The following is a 19440-nucleotide window of genomic DNA, read 5'->3' as shown; positions in this document are numbered from 1 at the left end:
GTTGAATTTAAAAGTATGAGGTACAGGAAAACGTCCCATGGCCAAATGTGGTCTATGACGGTCTGTCAACTGGCTGTACTACGGTTGTCATCCATTTTTCTGTGTTTCAGGGTAAGCAATCAGCTGTCCTGTAACCAAAAGAAAATAGGCACATTTTACCAAAGCAGTCAATAAAAGCATGAGGTGTTGGGATTGTAAAATTTATGGGTAAGAGCAACAGAAGCCGTGCCCTAGCCTGGACTCGCATGTTTACCAAAAGACTTGTTCTTGTGAATCTAACACAGAGCCATATGGTGTGAAGGTACAACAGAATTTAACCAGGTATTTTAACAATTCTCAAAAAGAAAAACATCCAGCTCCTAAAAGCGCTTACTGCCACCAAGAACCAAACCCATGTTTACAGAGTTACAGTAAATACACACTGCGGTGTAGAAAATTATCTAGGGATGATTTGACGTTTTTCTGAAAGTGACCCTCATTTAAGAAGTAACAGGAAACGTGAATGAAAAAGTGTTTTGAAATTCATGAAATAACCTTACGAGACTGCAGGCTAGCAGATTGTAATTTGTCCTGGTGACTGCTTCAACTCACCTCAGATTCCTGTCTTTCGGGGAGCGTTTCTATTCCATTGTGATCCAGGATGTGCTGGGGAGCCTCAGTGTCTATATCTACATTGGCCTGCATGCTGGGCTTTTCGTTCTCCCATTTTGCAAACCCTTTGTTCTTCCCAGCTTTGCCGTGGAACTTGGACTTCATTTTGGGGAAAGTATGGGATCCTGAATCGCTCCAGCCCGGCTCATGCCACAGTGGTTCTGTCTGCGTTGCTTGGCTGGTGGTTGCCCGCTGCAGCCGCACTGAAATTTTCCGCGAGGAGCCAGTGACAAGGGTGATAGCCCTGCTATCGAGGTCCTGATGTTCTGTAGCAACGCTGGGAAATTCGAATACCTCATCCTGGACTGAAAGAAAAAAGTGGAATTATTTATTTTAAATATTCTTCTTCAAGATCTTTGCAAAAAGATATCTTAAGCCTGGGTCAAAGGGAGAGAAGGAAGGGATTTAAAGGTTCAGAAAAAAAAAGTTGGCTATTCTGGGAGATTTGTGCAAGTCTTTTAGTAGTTAAATCTATTTCAGGACTAGGTCTTGATATGCCATTGTATATAACTGCATGATGGCTTTCAGGGGTGCTTTGTGCAGGCAGCATTAGGGTGCATGGAGGAGAAGGCAGCAGCATCACTTTGCCGAGGAAAGCTCTGAAAAAGGCTGCTCCTTCTTCCAGATAGCCCCCTATACGAAGCAGTGGTATAATTAGCAATATCCATATGCTGCTCAGAAGCTGATTCTGGCCTTGTGTGCACAATTTTCTCTTCCCTCCATCTGCATGCTTGAGGGGGTGCAAGGCAGAGCCAGGATTGTGCCTCTGTGTGTCTCAGTCCCAGCCACTAACTGTCCTACAAGGAAAAGTGCAATTTCCCTAATTCTCATTTTATTTTTTATATTTTCAGCTGGCATAGCAGGACAGGGAGTTTCAGGCAGGAGACTAAGGCCACCACAGCTCCCTGCAGAAAGAGCTCTTGTAATTAGAGCGTTGAACACAAGCCAGTGCATCGGAAAGTACACAGGCTGCTCTGTGTGTTGGTACAAAGGAAAAATTAGAAGAGGCAGTAAGGACACTGGTTATTAAAGAGGATGCCAGCAATGGTTTAATATAGAAACAAAAGAGTGCTCTCACCTGGCGGCAGAGAGGGGCTGCTAGGCAGGGAGCCGTGGTTGCTGCCCACTGAGGTTCCTCTGGAAAATTTTCTGCAGGCAAGCACAAGCAGGTCTCGGCATTGCTTATGGCAGTTGGCACCACAGTCTGTAAGGGAGGGAATTGTCAAGTCACCGAAAGCAAATTCACGGCTACCTGGTGATCCCTCAGGGCTGTTAGCAGGCAGCTGAGAGGAGGGACCTTGACCAAACAGATACTTTGACAGAGGGTGTGAAGGGAGTTACAAAAATGGATCATTTGCTGTGATGGGAGTTCAAAATAAAAACAAAACAACCTTTGCCACACTGCCCAGCTTCATCTCCTGAGCCATGGCGCTGGGGTCAGGAGCAGAGCTGAACAGATGAATCCTGCCCTCCTTGCTAGTGCAGCACCAGAGGTGGCAGCTAGAAGGTGACAGTTCTGTGCCCAGAGGCAGAAATCACCCAAATGGGTGCAGCAGCTGGTACCCGCAGAGGGCAGGCACTCCTTGACCACGTGGAGATCTGAGCGAGAAGCTCGGCTCTCTTACTCTCATGCTCCAGTGCCTGTGATTTTGATGCTACAGAGCCACTTTTGTTCTCTCCCCGCTGGGCCACGCTTGCAAGCAATGATGCAGGACAGAGCTCAGTTTTCGGATCTCAAGTTTACAGGGCTGCTGTGACAAAACTCTACCTTCCTTCCCTCAGCCTACCAGGAAAAGTGCAGACCACAACTGGCCCTGCTGCAGCTGCTCAGATGACCGTGGTCAGGAACAGCTGAGCTGTGTGCAGTGGCTTAGTCATGGGCGTTTTCCTCACCCCCTCAGAGGAAGAGATGTTTGTGGGTGGGAGAGGAAGATGGGAATAGGGGTATCCTAAAAAATAGGGGGTATCCTAAAAAACAATCCTGCCAATTCTTCACCAGTCTGCTGGGTGCCAGGGTAAGACCGAGGGAAAAAGAGATTGCATATAAATATGACTGTGAAGCTCCAATGTGAACATTCCTCTGTAAATAACTGAGGTGCAACTACAGTTGTGAAAAGCCCTTCAGCTTCTTCTGCTTGAGAAATAAATTGGTCCAGGACTTTAGAGCCGAAGAGGACCAGCACAGTGTAATTCTTGGTCTGACCTGCTCAACATGGTGCAAGTACTGCATAAGCAGTTAAACATTTAGTGAAAGCAACTGAGAGTGCTGTAAGAGCTCTAGGATTTTTTTATGCTGAACTGCTGCAGAAGTCCTTGCAATGAGATCTGCTGGGCAGTCCAGGAATTAAATGCTTGTCTATTTCTAGCTCAGCCACTGCTGCATTGCAAGGCCAGCTAGCCTTCAGTACACTGATGTACACGATAAAGACACTACTGCCAGCAGACCTTCTCCTGACCCCAGGTCTCAGGAGTTATATTTCAGGATGTCTCCCTGCTGGCAGGAGGACACTTCGTCTTCTGAGATGCAATTTTTTTGCTGGTACAAAGTGACACCTCGTGGAGCCAGTGGCTGCTTTGGACCTTCAGCTCCCAGAACAGCCACGTCCACTGCTGCAGCGAGGCTTTGTGGGGTAGCAGCAGCCACTGGTCACAGCCGGTACCAAGTCCTTAAGCAAAATTGGGATGAAAAGCTGCCGTTCTAGTAAAAAATACGGTTGACTTCTGTTAAAACCCAGCACCCATATCATGAAAAATCCATGCAAAATATTTATTTACCTTTGCATTTGTAGCCTTGTTTGATTATACCCCAGAGCTGCAAAGAAAGACAAAAGAACATCAAGGAATCAGAAAAGAAAGCCGGAAGGAAAACAAGGTCACAATGAGGAAGTACCAATGGCTACAAAAGCACAAACAGGATACAACTGCTCTTAACACCCTTCCTGTCGGGCAGACCTCCCCCTCTAGTTGTGATAAGGCTTGTGTGGCTTCCCCCTTATTTCTACTGCCTACAGGGGGATTACCAGAGAAGGGGAGACACAGCTGAGGTGTGCTTCCAGGAACGTGTTGGGAATTGCTGTCATACCAAGCTTACTGAAACTGGCAGAGTGTGTTCTGCTTCTAGCTCACTTTGTGCCATCTCTGGGGTAACTTCCATTGTACATCCATTCTTCAGACACACAAATGGCCTGTGCCATTCAGGAATAGGAGGTGAAAACACCACTGGGGACAAACATGAGGTTCTTGGCTCCTGAACTGCTCCCTAGCACACCCAGCCATAGCAAGCTGATTCATTCACCTGACTTTTTCCATTGCGAGATGGTTGAAGCCTGAAACAGGCAGAGAAGCTGATAAATTCCCTCTTTGCCTCCTCCCAGAGGCTGTCCTTGCTGAAGTACAAAACAAGCAAATGCTGGCCTTCCAGGAGGCAGCATGTGCGGTCCCACTTTTGGGAAGCTTTGCCCGTGATGTGAGCAGGATTGCTTGGAAGTAGAAAAAAAAATCCCTAGTAATTTTTTATCTCTACACTTAAAAAAAAGAGATAACTACAACCATGGCATTATGAAAACAAACATTTTTCACTCCAAGAGGCAGAGAGAGGAGAGTCTAGCCCAGTATTAAAGGAAAAAAGGTCAAGGACTGCAGTGTTTATTTATCCTGAACTCATTCAAAACATTAGCAGGGAGGGTGAGCATATCAAGGCAGTCAAAACTGCACGTGCTGCCTCGCTGTGCTTTTAAGAGGGGATGCACATTGTGCAGGGTGTAAATATGCTGAGTAAAGAGATATCCAAAAGGAAGAGCTGCAGAACATTCGGAGGACAAAGGAAAGAGCAAAATAAGACAAAATAGGAAGATGATGGGGGAAAAAAATCCTATATATTCTGCAAACATAACAATCGTATGCTGCAAAAAAGAATTTGTGAGGAAAAACAGGGGCTTGGAAAGAGAGAAAACCAGATTAGGCAAGGAGGAAGAAAGGTGAATAAAATAACAGAAGGGACAGCAGTGGAAACAAAGCTCCTAGAAAGCCTGCTGCTTGCCCTTCTCCTGCAAATGCTGTGGATGCACACAGTGACTGTGGGTGCTGTGGTCTCACGGTGGTGGTGGAGCCCCCTTGTCCCTCCTGGGAGAGCAGCACAGAGACACCAGAATCACCTGAAGTGGGACGACTTATATCTTTTATTAGAGCTCTGTTCTGTTCCTACTGGAGAGCCTTTTCACCTCCCTAGCTCCAAGCCTTTATCTCACTCAGTTTTGGCAGTGCTCTCATGGCCACACACAGTTGGCACAGCCTCCTTGCAGCGCCATGTTGTGATCCTGACCTAAAGCTTTGCATCCATCTAACACAGCTTTGCAGCAAAGCTGGCTCGAGCCAGCTCCAGGGTAAGAGGATCTGTGCAAATTCGGATGACAAAGCTGGAAGGGATGGATGGTCAGCCACCCTGACACATGGCGCAACTCAAGCTGTGGGTCGGAACTGAGACCGGCAGCAGTGGTATCAATTTCACACTGTGAACGGCATTAGATTTTAGCTTGACCTTTAAAGGTCATATCGTTTTGATAATAGATATTTTACTGGGTACAGCGGACATTGCGCTGTCATGCCCGTTCATCCTACTGCACAGTCAGTGCACATTTTTTTGACGGTGAATCACTGCATCAGTGCAAAAGTAAGTTTCCACCTGCGGATGGATGGCGCTGAAATGCACAGCAAGCACGCAGCAGATTTTGTCATTGGTTCCTGTCCTATCCGCCCAACTCATCCACAGGACAATGCCAATGAATTCAGTGAGCTGACAGGAAAAATGACCTTATTTCCATTTCCCGTACAACCCCTTACTCATTTTTATTCCTGAACTGGATGTATTCGGGGAGACGTGAAAAATACAACAATGACCAGCCAGTAAACTGATACAGGAGAAAAATATCTGGTGGAGAACACATTGCAGGACATTCCTGAGCCCCACTTGGCCATGGAAGCTTTCCAAGCATGAACCAAGTGTCACGAACGCAATGACATCTTCCTGAGGCTGCAGGCAGCCCGAAACAATAGGCTAAGACCGGTCACCTCCAGCGCCCCGATGGTCTGCTGGAGCTGTCGGCTGGAGAGTCCGCCACCAGGCTCCTGAATCAGCATTAACTCTGTCACCTCTCGGGTTTCTGCAGTTCCAGCGGAAATAGGTGGAATTCCTTCTTCCCCTGGCCTCGATCAGTGGGAAAAGGGACAGGAGCAGGAACGGCAGCCCCAGCCTGAGAGCAGGCACGTCTTTGTGCTCAGTGGTGCTGTAGTTATTGCTTTCAGCCATGAAGAAATATTACTTGGTGGGAAAGGTCACAGAGTAGAAGCTGAAGATTTTGCCGTTGATACCGGCAGCAGGTCAGCATGGGACAGCAGGGACAATGCTCTGGCTTTACACCTTGAGCATGGGCCACGTGCAGGCAGAGAGCAGGATCCTCTGCCCTGATGGAAACTCCTAGCCCTGCATACTCCTGTGGCTGGCCACGTGTGGGCATTTGACTTCAGCAAGATGTGTATGTTAAAGTGACATCTAAATCATAATAATTAATTTTCCTTACTTGGTTTGAAGTGGGAAAAGATGGAAGAGGTTTGCAAGCAACACAAAGGTTCACAAACACAATGGTTTGCCAGCTTTGTGTAGAGCACTCTAATAAACATCTTCTTGTAAGTTATGACTGAGAGAAAAAGCAACTTAAAAAAATAATTAAATGCCAAACTTTCTCATGTTACAGAACTGTTGGAAGCACTTCTGATTTCTTGACTGAATTAGAAGATCTATTAATTCAATAGAGAAAGGATTAAGGCTGTTATGGCTGTTCAGAGAATTATGAGCAGAGCTATGTTGCCATGTGCAATTTCCTGAGAAAGAACGGCTTTTGCTTCATCTACATCCTCTGTTCCAGACACCCATTTTCCCTTGAGCTTGTTTACATGGGAAATCAAGCCAAATTAAAGAACTTAAGATAAACCAAGTAAGGCCATTCATACAGTCTCTAATGTCCTTTAGCTAACATAATTTTACTTTTTTTTCCCTGTAACAGTAATTCTTACAAATGCCTGTATTCAGGAACCACCAAAACAAGACTGGGTACCACAGCTACAACATGAGGAAATGCTTTGTGCTTTGAAGTGCAATGAGGCATTTGGCCAAGCCGAAGAAACTTTAACAGCACATTGAACCAGTTTGACCCCATCTATGTTAAAGAATACGAAATTTCGTGTGAGGTATGCTGTTACTAAAAACATACTTACAAATCCTGCACAGTGCTCGCAGAAAGTTGGTTTAAGATAGGTCATCTCCTGGAAGTTGTGAATAAACCCTGGTCCCATTTTACACTGGAACTGCGATTTAGCTCTCAGAAAGTAAGCCATCATTTCTTCTTTGCTTATAAGACCATCTCTGTTAGGAAAAAAACAATAGAGTAGATCTGTCACTGCTCATGGCACCAAACACGTCAGGACTTTCTCACTGCAAAAAGCATGCAGCATACAAAGCGTGTTCTTTGAAAGAGCTACGATAGTCTTGGCAGAAGAAACAAGCTTTTCTTTAGCATCTTTGTGGTTCTCACTCTTCATTAAACAGCAGACACTGAACTCATAGCACAGGCCTTGGTTTATCACCTGTTCATGGTATCAGAGCATTTGGTGGCTCAGACCAGGCCATCCTGTGAAGGAGACTCCTTAGGCCCATGGCCACTGCTGGCCCAGCCAGCCACGGAGACAGGTGGCTTGGAAAAGAGTCAGGGCCTGCTCTGGGCACCCACCACCACTCCCCATCAACCATGCACCATGTCCCAGTTGAAGAATGGTACAGCAAGCTAAAGACCTGGTCAAACACCTTCTCTCCTGGACTTGGGTTTGAAAAGCTCTTGAAAGGGATGTTAGAGAAACAGCCATGCTCTGCTGGCTGCAATCTCCTACACATCGAGGTCTGGAGGAGAGCTTAAGGCTGGTGTCAGCCACCAGCCCTACCAAACAGTGCATGGCCGGGATGAGAATCGGGGATGTATCTAGAAAGAACCTACATGGTAAACATTGGGTCTGACTAGGTCATCACAGACACAGGGAAAGACAAAGAGAAACACATCCCCAAGTAGTCCAAGGTTTTACTGCACCCAGATAAGCAAAACAAAGAACTTCACAAATTACTTAAACAGAGCTTTTAGCAGTTTCCCAAGCTGTGAGGATTGCTAGTTCAGGTAAGCTGAAAGCCTCAGCTGGAGGCTTTGATGCCAGACGTACCCCTGGGGTTCGCTGCAAGGGAGCTACGAGCTGGACAGTCTGGGGAATTAGAAATGAATGGACTACCCAAAACACATCCTCCTGCTGCTTGATGTTCTTTAGAGCATATCCTTACATCCCAAGTGACTATACCCCGTCTTTCCCTTGGCAGATGGGGCGTGTCTGTTTGAACTGATGAACAGCAAAGCACTTGCTGCAAACAGCTCTAAACCAGACAGATCTTTAAAGCACAGTGTTTTCACCAAGTCTCAGAAAGCCGAAGGCAAACCAGGAGTAGGGATTGGGAACATCCTGCAGTTACTGAACAGTAACATTTGGTGATAATTTTTGCGGGGTGTGAAATCTACCACTTCATCTCGAAAGACAGAGAAGAGCCATCTACAAAACAAATGCCAGCTACAAGCCAAGACAACCATACAGTTAGTGCTGTGCTCAGCTGAACTGCATTTTTTGTGTATTTTCATCTGAAAACGTACATGGTGCAACTGGGAAGTCAAATCATTGCAAAATACTATTTGTGTATTTTTCCCTGGTAGAGATGGAGATGGCTTCATTGAAATGGAATTTGAGACCACTCAATTCTTAACCAGCAGGAGCACAATTCACGTGCTCAAATGTTTTGCTGGATTCACCAACATCTGAATCCACAGGAAGACTGCATATGTACAGAGGGCCTAACTGATCATGCGAACCTCTTATTACAATAAACCGCCACTACAGAATTTATACCTCCACTTTCTACTCACACAGTCCCAATGCTTATGCCCCTAGCTGACCACCAACACCTCCCAGAATATTTATTAGCATCTTTCAGCTACTTATGCTCATTTCTCTTGTCCCACACAAAACTTTTTTATCAGTCTGATAGCTGGTCTGGGTAAGGATCTCCAGAGTAGTTTGACAGTACTCTAAGGGTTTCAGTTCAGTTCCAGAAGGAACAAAGTTCATTAAGCTATTAAACAGATGATTTTTAAGGTAACAGGAAAAGCCAGACTGCTACCTGGGTGGCAATGCAGTGTAAGAAGTTAAATGAAAATAGAATTCAACCATCAATGATCTTCAGTTCCTAGAGTGAGAAGCCAAATGCAAGAGGCTTGGAGAACTGGGAGACATTGTCTCTTCAACATTTTGTTTTAATGAGTTTTTCAATTAAGGAAACAAAACAAAACTAAACAAAACAACCAACCAACTAAACAAACAAAAATAACAAGAAACCCCCAAACTTACTGGTCTTTGTCCAGCACACAGAAAGAGTCCAAAAAGGGGAAGTTGGCAGCTATACTTTCAAAGTCTTCCTGAGAAATATAGCCATCATGATCATGATCATAGTTCCTAAAGACAGACTGGAAAAACAAAAGGAAATGTTTGTCATAACACCCAGTCTGTCCTGAATCTGTACCAGCTCTTCAGTCTTTTAATTGCATTTAAATGAACGTTCAAGATTACTAATCACATGCTCTACTCCATTGTTTTATTCCTATAAATACTACTTGGCACTTCAATATCCATATTTATTTGATTGTAGGGGAAAATGGCTAATTTCTTAAGAAAACTTGACCTCAGTATTTAGCTAGTGAAGCTTCTCAAGCTCCTCCACACCTCTTCAGACATTGTTATTCCTGGCTTTATTTCTTCTTTTTTTTTTGAAATGTCACTAAAATTCTGCCCCGTGTGACATATTCCCTTTGTTTCACTAAGTATATTTTTTAATCAAAAAAAAAAGAAAAAGAAAAAAAAAGAAATTAAATAAAACCAGCTCAACAGCAGCTTTCTCATGAGTAGTTTGGATATTTTTGGCTTCACTTAGCTTTTAGCTGGTCACCGCTGCTCTGCCACAGTGCTGTTTCAATCCAATTTGCTTACTGATACTTTGACAAACAGATCACAAGCACTTTGTATCTAACAAACACTCCCTCCCATCAACCCAACCCAGTGTACTGCTAAGTAAAAAGAGACATGGGATCAAATTTAAAAGGTTGCACAAAGTGATGAAAGCTCTCCTTAGCTACTAAGGAGTTAGTATATTCCATTTTATACTAATTGTGGAGATCCATAAGGGGCATTAAAGCTACATATTTTATCAATCTGTTAGGAAAGATGTGTCAAAATCAACATGAGCATCTAAAAGATATTTTGAAACACAAACTCTATCATTAGGTTAATATTTGGTTGACAAAGACAAGAACTTGGTATACTGAGACCTCTGAAAGGTGCTTCTAGAGTCCTTATTTTAATGAGAATTTGAAGAAGCCAATTTCAAAGCAACCATGGAATGACCTGTAACTGATGACTGGCAGACCTCAAAAATACGTTGAGAAGGAATCAACTTGCACAACCAAGCAGTATCCAGCACTTTTAGTATTAAAAACAATGCATTAAGGCCCAACTCAAAGCAGCTGGTAAATGACAAAGACTGGCAAAACAAAGATAGTTGTACAGGATGGTGTGGTGGGCCTTTTGGTGAGCTGTATCTCTAACAGCCCCAAACTATGTTTTAATTCTGTGAGGCTCAAGCTCACATGTCCTGAACCAGGCCAAAATTGTGGAATGGGGGCATGCATTTCCTTTGCCCACCACATTCTGGAAAGATTAAGGAGTTCCAAGAGACTTGTGAATTAAACAAGCTATATCAAAGACAGTTTGGGACGTGGGGTGAATTTAACAACATATGGCACTGACAAAAGCAATACTGAAATAGCACATGCACTTCTGGCATCCCACATTAGGAGGACAAGCAAGCAAGCAAAAAACAAACAAACAAACAAAAACAAACTAAAAAACACATACAAAGATGAAATTGCAAAATGCATCTGTAGTCTGAGTGAGAGACTGAAGACTTTGTTACCTTAACTACACAGCCCCAATTAATGACCTGTAACGCAGACAAGATTAGAACTTAATACTTCCTCCCGGAGTTAGTTATTAATTTGTAAAAAGCAAAAGGATATCTTGTTTCATTATCTATAACACTTTCCTGGTTCCTCACCAAAACTCCCTTAGACAGTGACACAACAGGGCTCAGTCTCTCCAAAGGGCCCTCATGGTGCCTGGTTTTGTTTGCATCACCTAACATGTCACCTTCCAAACTGAAGCTGCAAGATCCCAGCTGTAATTCTCCATGACCTCATGCCCAGATTTTCAAAGTGATAACAAGACAGTACTATCTTTACCATGCATAATATGCCCTGGACAGTCAAATGACAGCAAGTTGAAAACCAGAAAAAGGCAGAGAGACTGCACTGGTGTAGAAGTAAATAAAGGGAAAAAAATCCAGGTCATTCCAATTCAACTCCACTTAAAAATTTGATCTTCAAAATCCAGTGGGAGTCAGTGAGGTGTAATAATGTACTCCCTAAGCACTCACTGAAGTCATTGAGCACACTGTGAGCCTCATGAGGAGGCTCCAAACAAGGCAGCAAAACTGGTAGGTGTTTGCCCAGCCAGGAGCTACCCACAGGGCAGACACAGCACCTCCACCAGAGGAGGGCTTCCAAGGAGTCATCACCCTTGGGAAAGCACCAGCCAACAGTGAATTTGCCAGTCAGCATTTGTTGTCTCCCAGGCGGCTCCTTAGAGAACAAGGACGTCATTTTAACCTTGGCATGTTGGATAATCGGTTTCTGTTATAAATAAATAAATAAATATAAAGTCTGTTTCTGGTATACTGGTCTGAGCAGTAGATTTGATCTGTGCCCTTTGGACAGCTTGGCCACCAGGCACTAACATACAGACACCAAAAAACATGTCTTTTGCCAGCAGATCAGCACAGTGCAATGCTTGGTATAGGGCAGGGTTTCTGGAGACCTTCTCTGGACCTAGCAATGTGTGAGTCCTTGTTTCTGAGTGTTTTTGCTTCCAGCTGTCTGTCATCAGACATTAACTGAGTGGCTAGAGCTGCAACAACTCAGCTTTGCCCTTTCAATTTATGTTTGCTAAACGAACCCATTGCACAGCAGCCAGGTTTGGATGTTCCTGAAAGTTTGCTTGTTTGCATCTGGAAACCTGCTTACTTATGCCGCCTCTGATTCTAGAACTAAAATAGAAATATTTCTGAAGATATCAGCAAAAGTTCAAATCCGTTATCAGATATCTGAAATTCATCTCAACTGCAACAATTCCTTGAAAACCTCAAATTAAATTAATTGCAATGATGACAGTATCAAAGCTATTGTTCCCTTTGGCCAACAAATTCTTCCAGATACTTACGTCCACTAACTTTCTTATGTGCTTGTTAATGACTGTCGGGTCGGGCTTGGGTACCACTCCAGATGCCCACTCCAGAGGCACCACTGGCTTGCTTGGGGTCGTCGGGGAGGTAGGCTGCTGGGAGACAAGCCAAACACAAAGATGTTTGAATCTGAATTACGAAATCCAGTTTCCTGTTACAAGCAGCACCATATGCAGTGCTGGAACCAGCTTCAACAGCAACAAGACTCAGAGGAAGCAGGCAGGAAGGAGGGTCTCTGGACACAATGGGAATCAGAAATAGCACAGAAACCTGCTTTTCTCCATCCTGACAGAGCCCCCAAGGAACTCGCCAGCATGAGGACAAAGGGAGGGTGCACAGGAGTTGTGTGAAGGACTGCATGTCAGTGCTGATCTCTGAGTGCTTGGTGCACAGAAACACCACTGATTTACAGCCAAGGCACTGCACTGCAGTGGAACAAGAGCTAAATGTTTCCAGGCGGGGACTTGAGTGAATTTACAACAGGCCAGGAGGCATGGCTTGATTCACCTGGCCATGATAAGACCAGCCAGGCTATTTTATTTCAAAAACATCTTTGTCCTCATGAGAGGGTAGCTGTCAGCTCAGCTGATACACAGAGCACGCAGCCTGACTCACTCCATGCGGCCACAGTGCTTTGGGAACAGCTCTGGCACGCAGCAAGATGAAGATAGAGGACAAACCTGAACTCAGTTTCAGGTAAGGCTTCAAAAATCGCCAGTCAGCACAAAAAATGCTGCAAGGCAGCCTGGCATTGTCCTACATCTGCTGCTGGGTATCTGGCCAAGGAAGCAGCATCAGGCAGGAAAATTTCAGCTTGGTCTGGATCAGAGCAGGAGGTGGCCTGCAGTCTGCCTGTGTTAGCTGATGAGCCATAAATCTGGGTCCCACATGTCCTTCTGTTAATTTGTGTGAATTGAGAGAGAGGTAATTAAGCTATCTAAAAATGTTATAGCTATTATTGGGTATAATAAGGATACTGTAGACTTTCACACTGAGATGAAAAATGGTCACAAGGTCATACTCTACTGTGTTTGGTAGGAAAAAAAAGAAGGATGTGTTAATGGTTTGCTTTCCTCATTTGGCTTTTCCCTCTTCAGTGGTCACTACAGCTTTTACTAGTTCCTCAGTGACTCTTGACTCACTAAACACATCTGCTCAGGTAAGCTTAGGAAGAAAAAAATCCCTATATCCACAGAGTTCAATTCCAACAACAACAACAACAAAATGGTGAACCTGAACATCCAGCTCTATATCCCAATAGCACTTACGGAACCTTTTAATCCTAAAATGAATGATACCACACAGTGATGGATCAACTTGATGGTAAGTGTTTTTGCTCTAAAAATGCATGGAAATGCAGCAGTTTTTTTAAAGACAGCATGTTACATGGTAATACTTAACATGCCAATATTGTGACATTCTTGCCAATATGGTCAGAGAAGAAATTTGATGTGTTCCTTTTCTTAAAAAATGCCTAGACTAATGAGACTAAAAGCATCAGCAGCGAAGTGTGAGAGTGGTGCTAGACCACCACATCCTCACGGAGAGCCATTAAGTACTGCTGCTCCATGTGTACAGTGGCAGAAAGAGATCAAATCCACTGGAGCATTCCTGCCTTCCTCTTTCTTCTGAGCTATTTAATTTGAGCTTTCATTCAGTATTTTTCATTATTTATTTACTTATGGTGCCAATGCCAATATTTCGGCAATGAAATAAATCTCATTCAGAAGCAAAAAACCTATGTTAGTGTGTCCTCAGTGGCACAACTTTGCTGGGCAGAGCTGCCTGCTAGCAAACAGCTGTACTAGTTAAAAACCCCAACAAGAAAATAACACAGGAAAAAGCAGGGCTGTGTGGCAGAGGGAGATGCCACACTACAGCCAGCAGTCGGTCCCCAGTAATTAATTTCTTTAGGCCACCACACTGACTGAAGTGTCTCTTTCCAGTTTTAGCACAACAAAAGTCTTGCTCGTGCTAATGGATAGCATACAGTTCTCCTGGAAAATGACTGCAGCAACCAGCGTGGGGACTGTACCCATAAAGCAATAAATTGTGGAGTGCTTGTAATGATACAATTACACTGTCCTGATTCCTTTGACAATTTTTTTCCACACACAAAAGGTCTACAGCTTCTTTCCCCTTCAAAATATTTTGTGTGCATTGGGACCTGAAGTACAGAGACATATGCTTCAAATAGTCCGGCTTCTGTAGATTCAGCCATAGCTTTTTACCCATTGTGGTGCTGTAGCAGCTGAATGTCCCTGGTTATTCATTGATCACATAAGTCTCCACCAACTGCTGGGAACTGTTAAAATCCACAGCACTGTTCCTATTGCTTTTGTCCTTCTTTAAGCTGAGGCTTAAGATCAAGGCAGCAACATGGTAATTTTCTTCACTGAAGGTAGTGGCTCATTAGTCCTTCCACAGCATGGAGCTGTAACTGTGCAATCTTGCTGGCAGTGATGGAAAGCAGTGAGGGAGCCAGAATGGCTGTGATAAATGGGAACAGTTGTGGCCAAATTGTATCCAACAAGGACTGGAGACTCAGTAATGAAATTCCAGGTGTTCGGACTGAATTAATGCTGACTATGGAACTGTTCAGTGCTGCTCTTCATCCCCTGCTGAGAGCACACAGTCCTCAAGCTGCTCAAGAGTGATGAACCACCCTTAAAGCCACAGAAGCCTTATACTTGAAATCTAAGGGGTTTTGCTTCCTTGCTTGCTTCTGCAAAAACTTCAAAAAAGTAAAAAACACTGAAGAGAAAGACGTCCCATTGCTGGATGCTGCTCTCACATGCTCCTAAGCATTTCCAGTCACTCTCAGTTTCTGCTGGTGTCAGACTGGGAGGGCTCGACCTGAGAGGACCATGTGCTGAATGTAATAAGGGTGTTAGTGCACCGAAATAAATGCTCACAGGGCAGCGTAAGACCCGAACATTGACAACAGGAGAGAGTAATACTTTAAATGACAAATTCAACTACTAATTAAGAGATTTACCTCAGACTTGCAAAGCATAATATAAAATATATCAATGAAGCATTATCTTCAGTTGCACATACTAAAAGATAAGAAGATACCTATCCTAAGGTGTTCAGACATTGCTTGAGAGCCCAAGATACTGTCAATTCTGCATAAGCAAACAGTTTTCAAAACATTGCAGCTAGTGCTATGGCTTACCTAAGACACATCTTTGGACTCAGTGTTGTTTTATGTAACTGCACCAGCATCCAGAAAATGAAGTAATGGTCACACAATAAATAATTGATATAAGCTTACAAAGGATGTTTTCACATAAAGCAGAACTATGTTTTCCAGAGACTTTATGGCAAAATAATTAGTAATGAAGTCTGGCATGTTTCACTCTTTACTTTTAATGTGCATTAAAACCTGTAGTGACTGTTTTTACTGTCCAAGCGTACACAATAAAAGGCTTTAAATGAAGGTGAATAATGAAATGTACTAATGGACATTCAAAAATACAGGCAATTGCATGCAGACAAAATAAGTGATACGACAAAACGCAGTATAAGATGACCTACAGATTTGGAGTTCCTTGGTTCCAGCACCAATGAGAGCTTGTAGATGTCATCCTCTGTGTGATAGAGGTCCAAGGACAGCTATGTATAAAAAAAAAAGGGGGAAAAAAAGCAATATTTATTAGACTGGTTTGGATACAATAGGGCTGTTAGCAGACAGATACCTCCCACCGATGCTGAACAAAAGTTTTGCTGCTTGGAACTTAGGATACACGGAGAAGCTGCTTGCAGCTTCACAGAGCTAGCACAGCCGTGCTGCTGAGCACAGAATCACCGGACGGTAAAGGTTGGCAGGGCCCTCTGGAGGTACCTGGTCCAAGCTCTGCTCAAGCAGGGACACCCAGAGCAGGCTGCCCAGGACCATTACTGGGTGGCTTTTGAAGGTCTCCAGGGATGGGGACCCCACAGCCTCTCTGGGCAGCTGGTGCCAGGGCTCCGTCACCCACACAGCACAGAAGGGCTGCCTGGTGCTCACAGAGATCCTCCTGTGCTCAAGTTTGTGCCCACTGCCCCTTGCCCTGGCACTGGGCACTGCTGAAATGAGGCTGGCTCTCTCCACGTACTCCAGGGCTGTCACGGCCTGCAGTGCAAGATGCTGGGTGAGTGGGCCTGCGCGTTGGCCTTCCCAAAAGAGAACTGGCACCAAGGATCATGCTCACACAAAGAGCTTTCTTTGAGCAGTTCAATGGGCGCGATAGATCACAGAGAAGTACTTTGGTGAATATAAAAACTGCAGGGAACAGGTTGTAAAAGGGCGAGGCTGGAGGTACTGCAGATGATGTTGCGCTGAAATCTAACTCATGAAGACATGCGGGACTACGGCGGCCCTTTACAGAGAGCAACCCATGCAGCAGGAGCCTCCCTGGGGAGCCCTGAGCAGCAGCCAGCCATTTTCAGCTTCTTTTTTTTTTTTTTTTAGATAAACTAAAGATCTTTCTTCCATGTACTCATCTTTTTTCCCTAGAGGATTTGCTGAGAGAAGAGAAGGGGCATACAGTGGAAGTAAAATTATTGTGTTTGCTTTCGCTTCGGCAGCTGTGGTCTTGTGCAGATGCAGGTCTGCAGTGAATTCCTCCCTGCTGAAGTGATGAAGGAGAAAGGTAATCACCACTGTGGTGTAAAAAAAGGTAATCTGTGGTGTATAAAAAGTAATCACCATTATGCAGTGAGAGGAAGCGAGCATCACATGTTTCCTGTGATCATCTCCCTGCATTAACTGGCTTTGGAGTAATTGACATGATCTGAAGTTACCAACCACCTTGCAAATCTCCAGTTAAGCTAAGATTGAGTTAAAAGGATATTTTACAGAAGGCAGACAGAATTACTGCTGACTAAATGACTATAACAGAAGGTTATTTTTAGGAAACCTGAGTTATTAAGTGAGGAACAGGACCAGTCCCAGGAACCACCTTCTCTTGGGCAAAATTTTGTGCAATGAGCAAGACAGGGTTGTGTCTTTTTCCCAAGATAGGTTTACATTCAAGAGTGAACACATCGTTTTAAGGATGTCTGGATTTTGCATTACTCATTCTTTCTAGCAATAACACTATACCGAATTTTGTGCTTTGTAATTTGGTCATGGACAGCAGTGAAAGCCGACCCTCAGCAGATCCACCCAGCCACTTGGCACACTGTTGTCACAGGGGAACATGGGGACCTGTCCTAAACATAATGCAGATCAAGCAACAAACACTGTACAGGTATTATTTATTCAGTGACTGTGTTCTTAGGCTACTTAGCAGTGTAAGTAATCACAACTCACTTGGAGCAAATGACACTGTCAGATCAGACGGGGCTGACAGCAGAACAAGTTGATAGAAGGCCTTGCACCCTGCTACCAAAGAGCACAGTTTTATCATCAGGCTGGGAGCCTCTGGGGATAGAAATACATTTATATCTACTGAACGAGTTTTAATGTCCCTTGCCTGAATTATCTCACCTTGTAATAAGCAGCAGTTGTCACTTAATTACGCACAACGTAAGCATCAAGTATTGTGTAGTTTCAAAATACTAGCGAAGTTTCAAATACTAGCACAAAATATTCAGGCATAGTGCCTACGGGGTAGTTAAATAAGTTGTCCTTTTATCTTTCAGCTACAGTTTTGTGCTGACAGATGAAGTGTACTAAAAGTTTTCCTAGGACAATCTTCGCAGCAGGTGGTAGTTTCCATTCTAATCCGACTTTCATTGCTGCCCTCTTTTCCTCAGCAATTTGGGGTGTGGGGTGAGGAGGGTGCAGGGGGATCAGAAAGGCATGGCTTATTTTTGTAAGTGGAACTTACTGAAGAAAAATTAGGGAGGGTGACTTTCAATTTGATTGTTTAGATATTTCTCATTCTCTTCACTAGACTGTACAAACGAATGGGACTTTCCAGCCATTTGCATACAGTCTCAGAACAGGTTAGTTAAATATCTGTGGAGACCTAAAAATAGCAGGGAAAAAAATGGTGGCACCAAATAAGTTGTAACTCAGTATAAATGCACTGTAGACTAGTTAAGAGATTGAGATCCACTCCTAATCCGCAGAAAGTGATGAAATATTTACCCACAGGCTTTTATTCACATTGTGAAATTTTAAAAAGTGGAAATACTGCACAGCAGGTAAGAAAATCCCCTAAGCTTTGTGTCCAAACGTAAGTTTTCTAATTGTGAAAACGTCACTAGAGCCATTATTTCTCTTGGGTACACTGCTGAGCCTGTGCTTATTTCTGCTTTTATCACTTCTGTTTTGTGGCTCCAGATTTCAGATACCAGGATATGGGCCAGGGCCAGGTGCAGTCAGTGGGGATGGAATAAGTGTGGGTGATAACTCAGGACAAGAGGAAGAATAGCATGGGCTTAGAGCAGGCATGCACGAAGGCGCTAGTCTGTCTTTGTATAACACGCTCTGGCTCCCTGGCAGCTGAGCCATGCCATATTCAGGCCTCTTGCCCATGTAACTCAGTCTCGTTTACACGACCAAGTGAGGACTCACATCACTAAAGCTCTCTCTCAGTCTCTGCAGCCTCCTGTGCCAGTAAACTGGGCGTTTGTCTCACTGCCCTCCATACAACAAAATTTTGCCTTATTTGTGGCATCTTACCTTCCATGCAAAATATTGGCTTCCTTCAGGTGTGTGATCAAAGTTAAAATCCTTTGATCTAGAAGCTGATGTTTTATACTGACTTTAAGTAGAGAGGGGGAAAAGGCGGGAGCAGGCTTCTAAGTTTGCATGTAGACATCTAAAATAAGAGAGAGCTCCAACCTTCCGAAATGCTGACCTTGCAGCAGCTACTCCTGAAGTCAGAAAGATTTAAGTCCTCTTTTCCCCCATTCACCCTTTCGGTCAATGTGCACAATAGCACCTGGGAAATGCCTGTAAAACCCTTGACCAAGTGGCTTGAGCTTTACTACCCAGCCCTATGCCCCAGCTTTTAAGCCAGCATAGCCTCATAGCTCTTAACACAGATTCCTCGAACATTGTTTCCAAAACACTTGAAAGGGATCAGCTCGCCTGGAACAGACAAGGCTCCCTCACTGTGGAAAAGAAAGATCAGAGCAGATTCCCACCTGCCCTCTTAGTCCATGAAATGCCCATTTTATCTTATTGTGCAAGTTATTGGACTAGGAGACCAGCACCCAGCAATGTACTTGTTGAGCCATCAAAGGCCAGGCTGTTGGCACTTGCCAAGTGCAGCGTAAAATGCAGCACAGCAAGGCAGGATCGACAAGAGATTTACACATTGCTTATCAGAACAAAACACCTACTAAAAGCTTGCAGGGAT

General features: G+C 44.1%; 1 protein-coding gene across 1 annotated transcript in view; it reads right to left on the bottom strand.

Moving 5' to 3' along the window:
- Positions 1-582: 582 nt before the first annotated feature.
- RASGRP3 (RAS guanyl releasing protein 3) overlaps positions 583-19440 on the bottom strand; it is a 29546-nt gene continuing 10688 nt past the window's right edge. Inside the window, exons 9-15 of the mRNA XM_035560192.1 lie at positions 15680-15757; positions 12118-12231; positions 9139-9254; positions 6922-7069; positions 3427-3463; positions 1730-1855; positions 583-956 (exon numbers count right to left, since the gene is read on the bottom strand). Coding sequence (XP_035416085.1) covers positions 583-956; positions 1730-1855; positions 3427-3463; positions 6922-7069; positions 9139-9254; positions 12118-12231; positions 15680-15757 — 993 coding nt within the window. The remainder of the gene's footprint in view (positions 957-1729; positions 1856-3426; positions 3464-6921; positions 7070-9138; positions 9255-12117; positions 12232-15679; positions 15758-19440) is intronic.

This window comes from Cygnus atratus, chromosome 3, assembly GCF_013377495.2.
Source record: "Cygnus atratus isolate AKBS03 ecotype Queensland, Australia chromosome 3, CAtr_DNAZoo_HiC_assembly, whole genome shotgun sequence".
Classification (NCBI taxonomy): Eukaryota; Metazoa; Chordata; class Aves; order Anseriformes; family Anatidae; genus Cygnus; species Cygnus atratus.
This window is presented reverse-complemented; position numbering and strand designations above follow the sequence as displayed.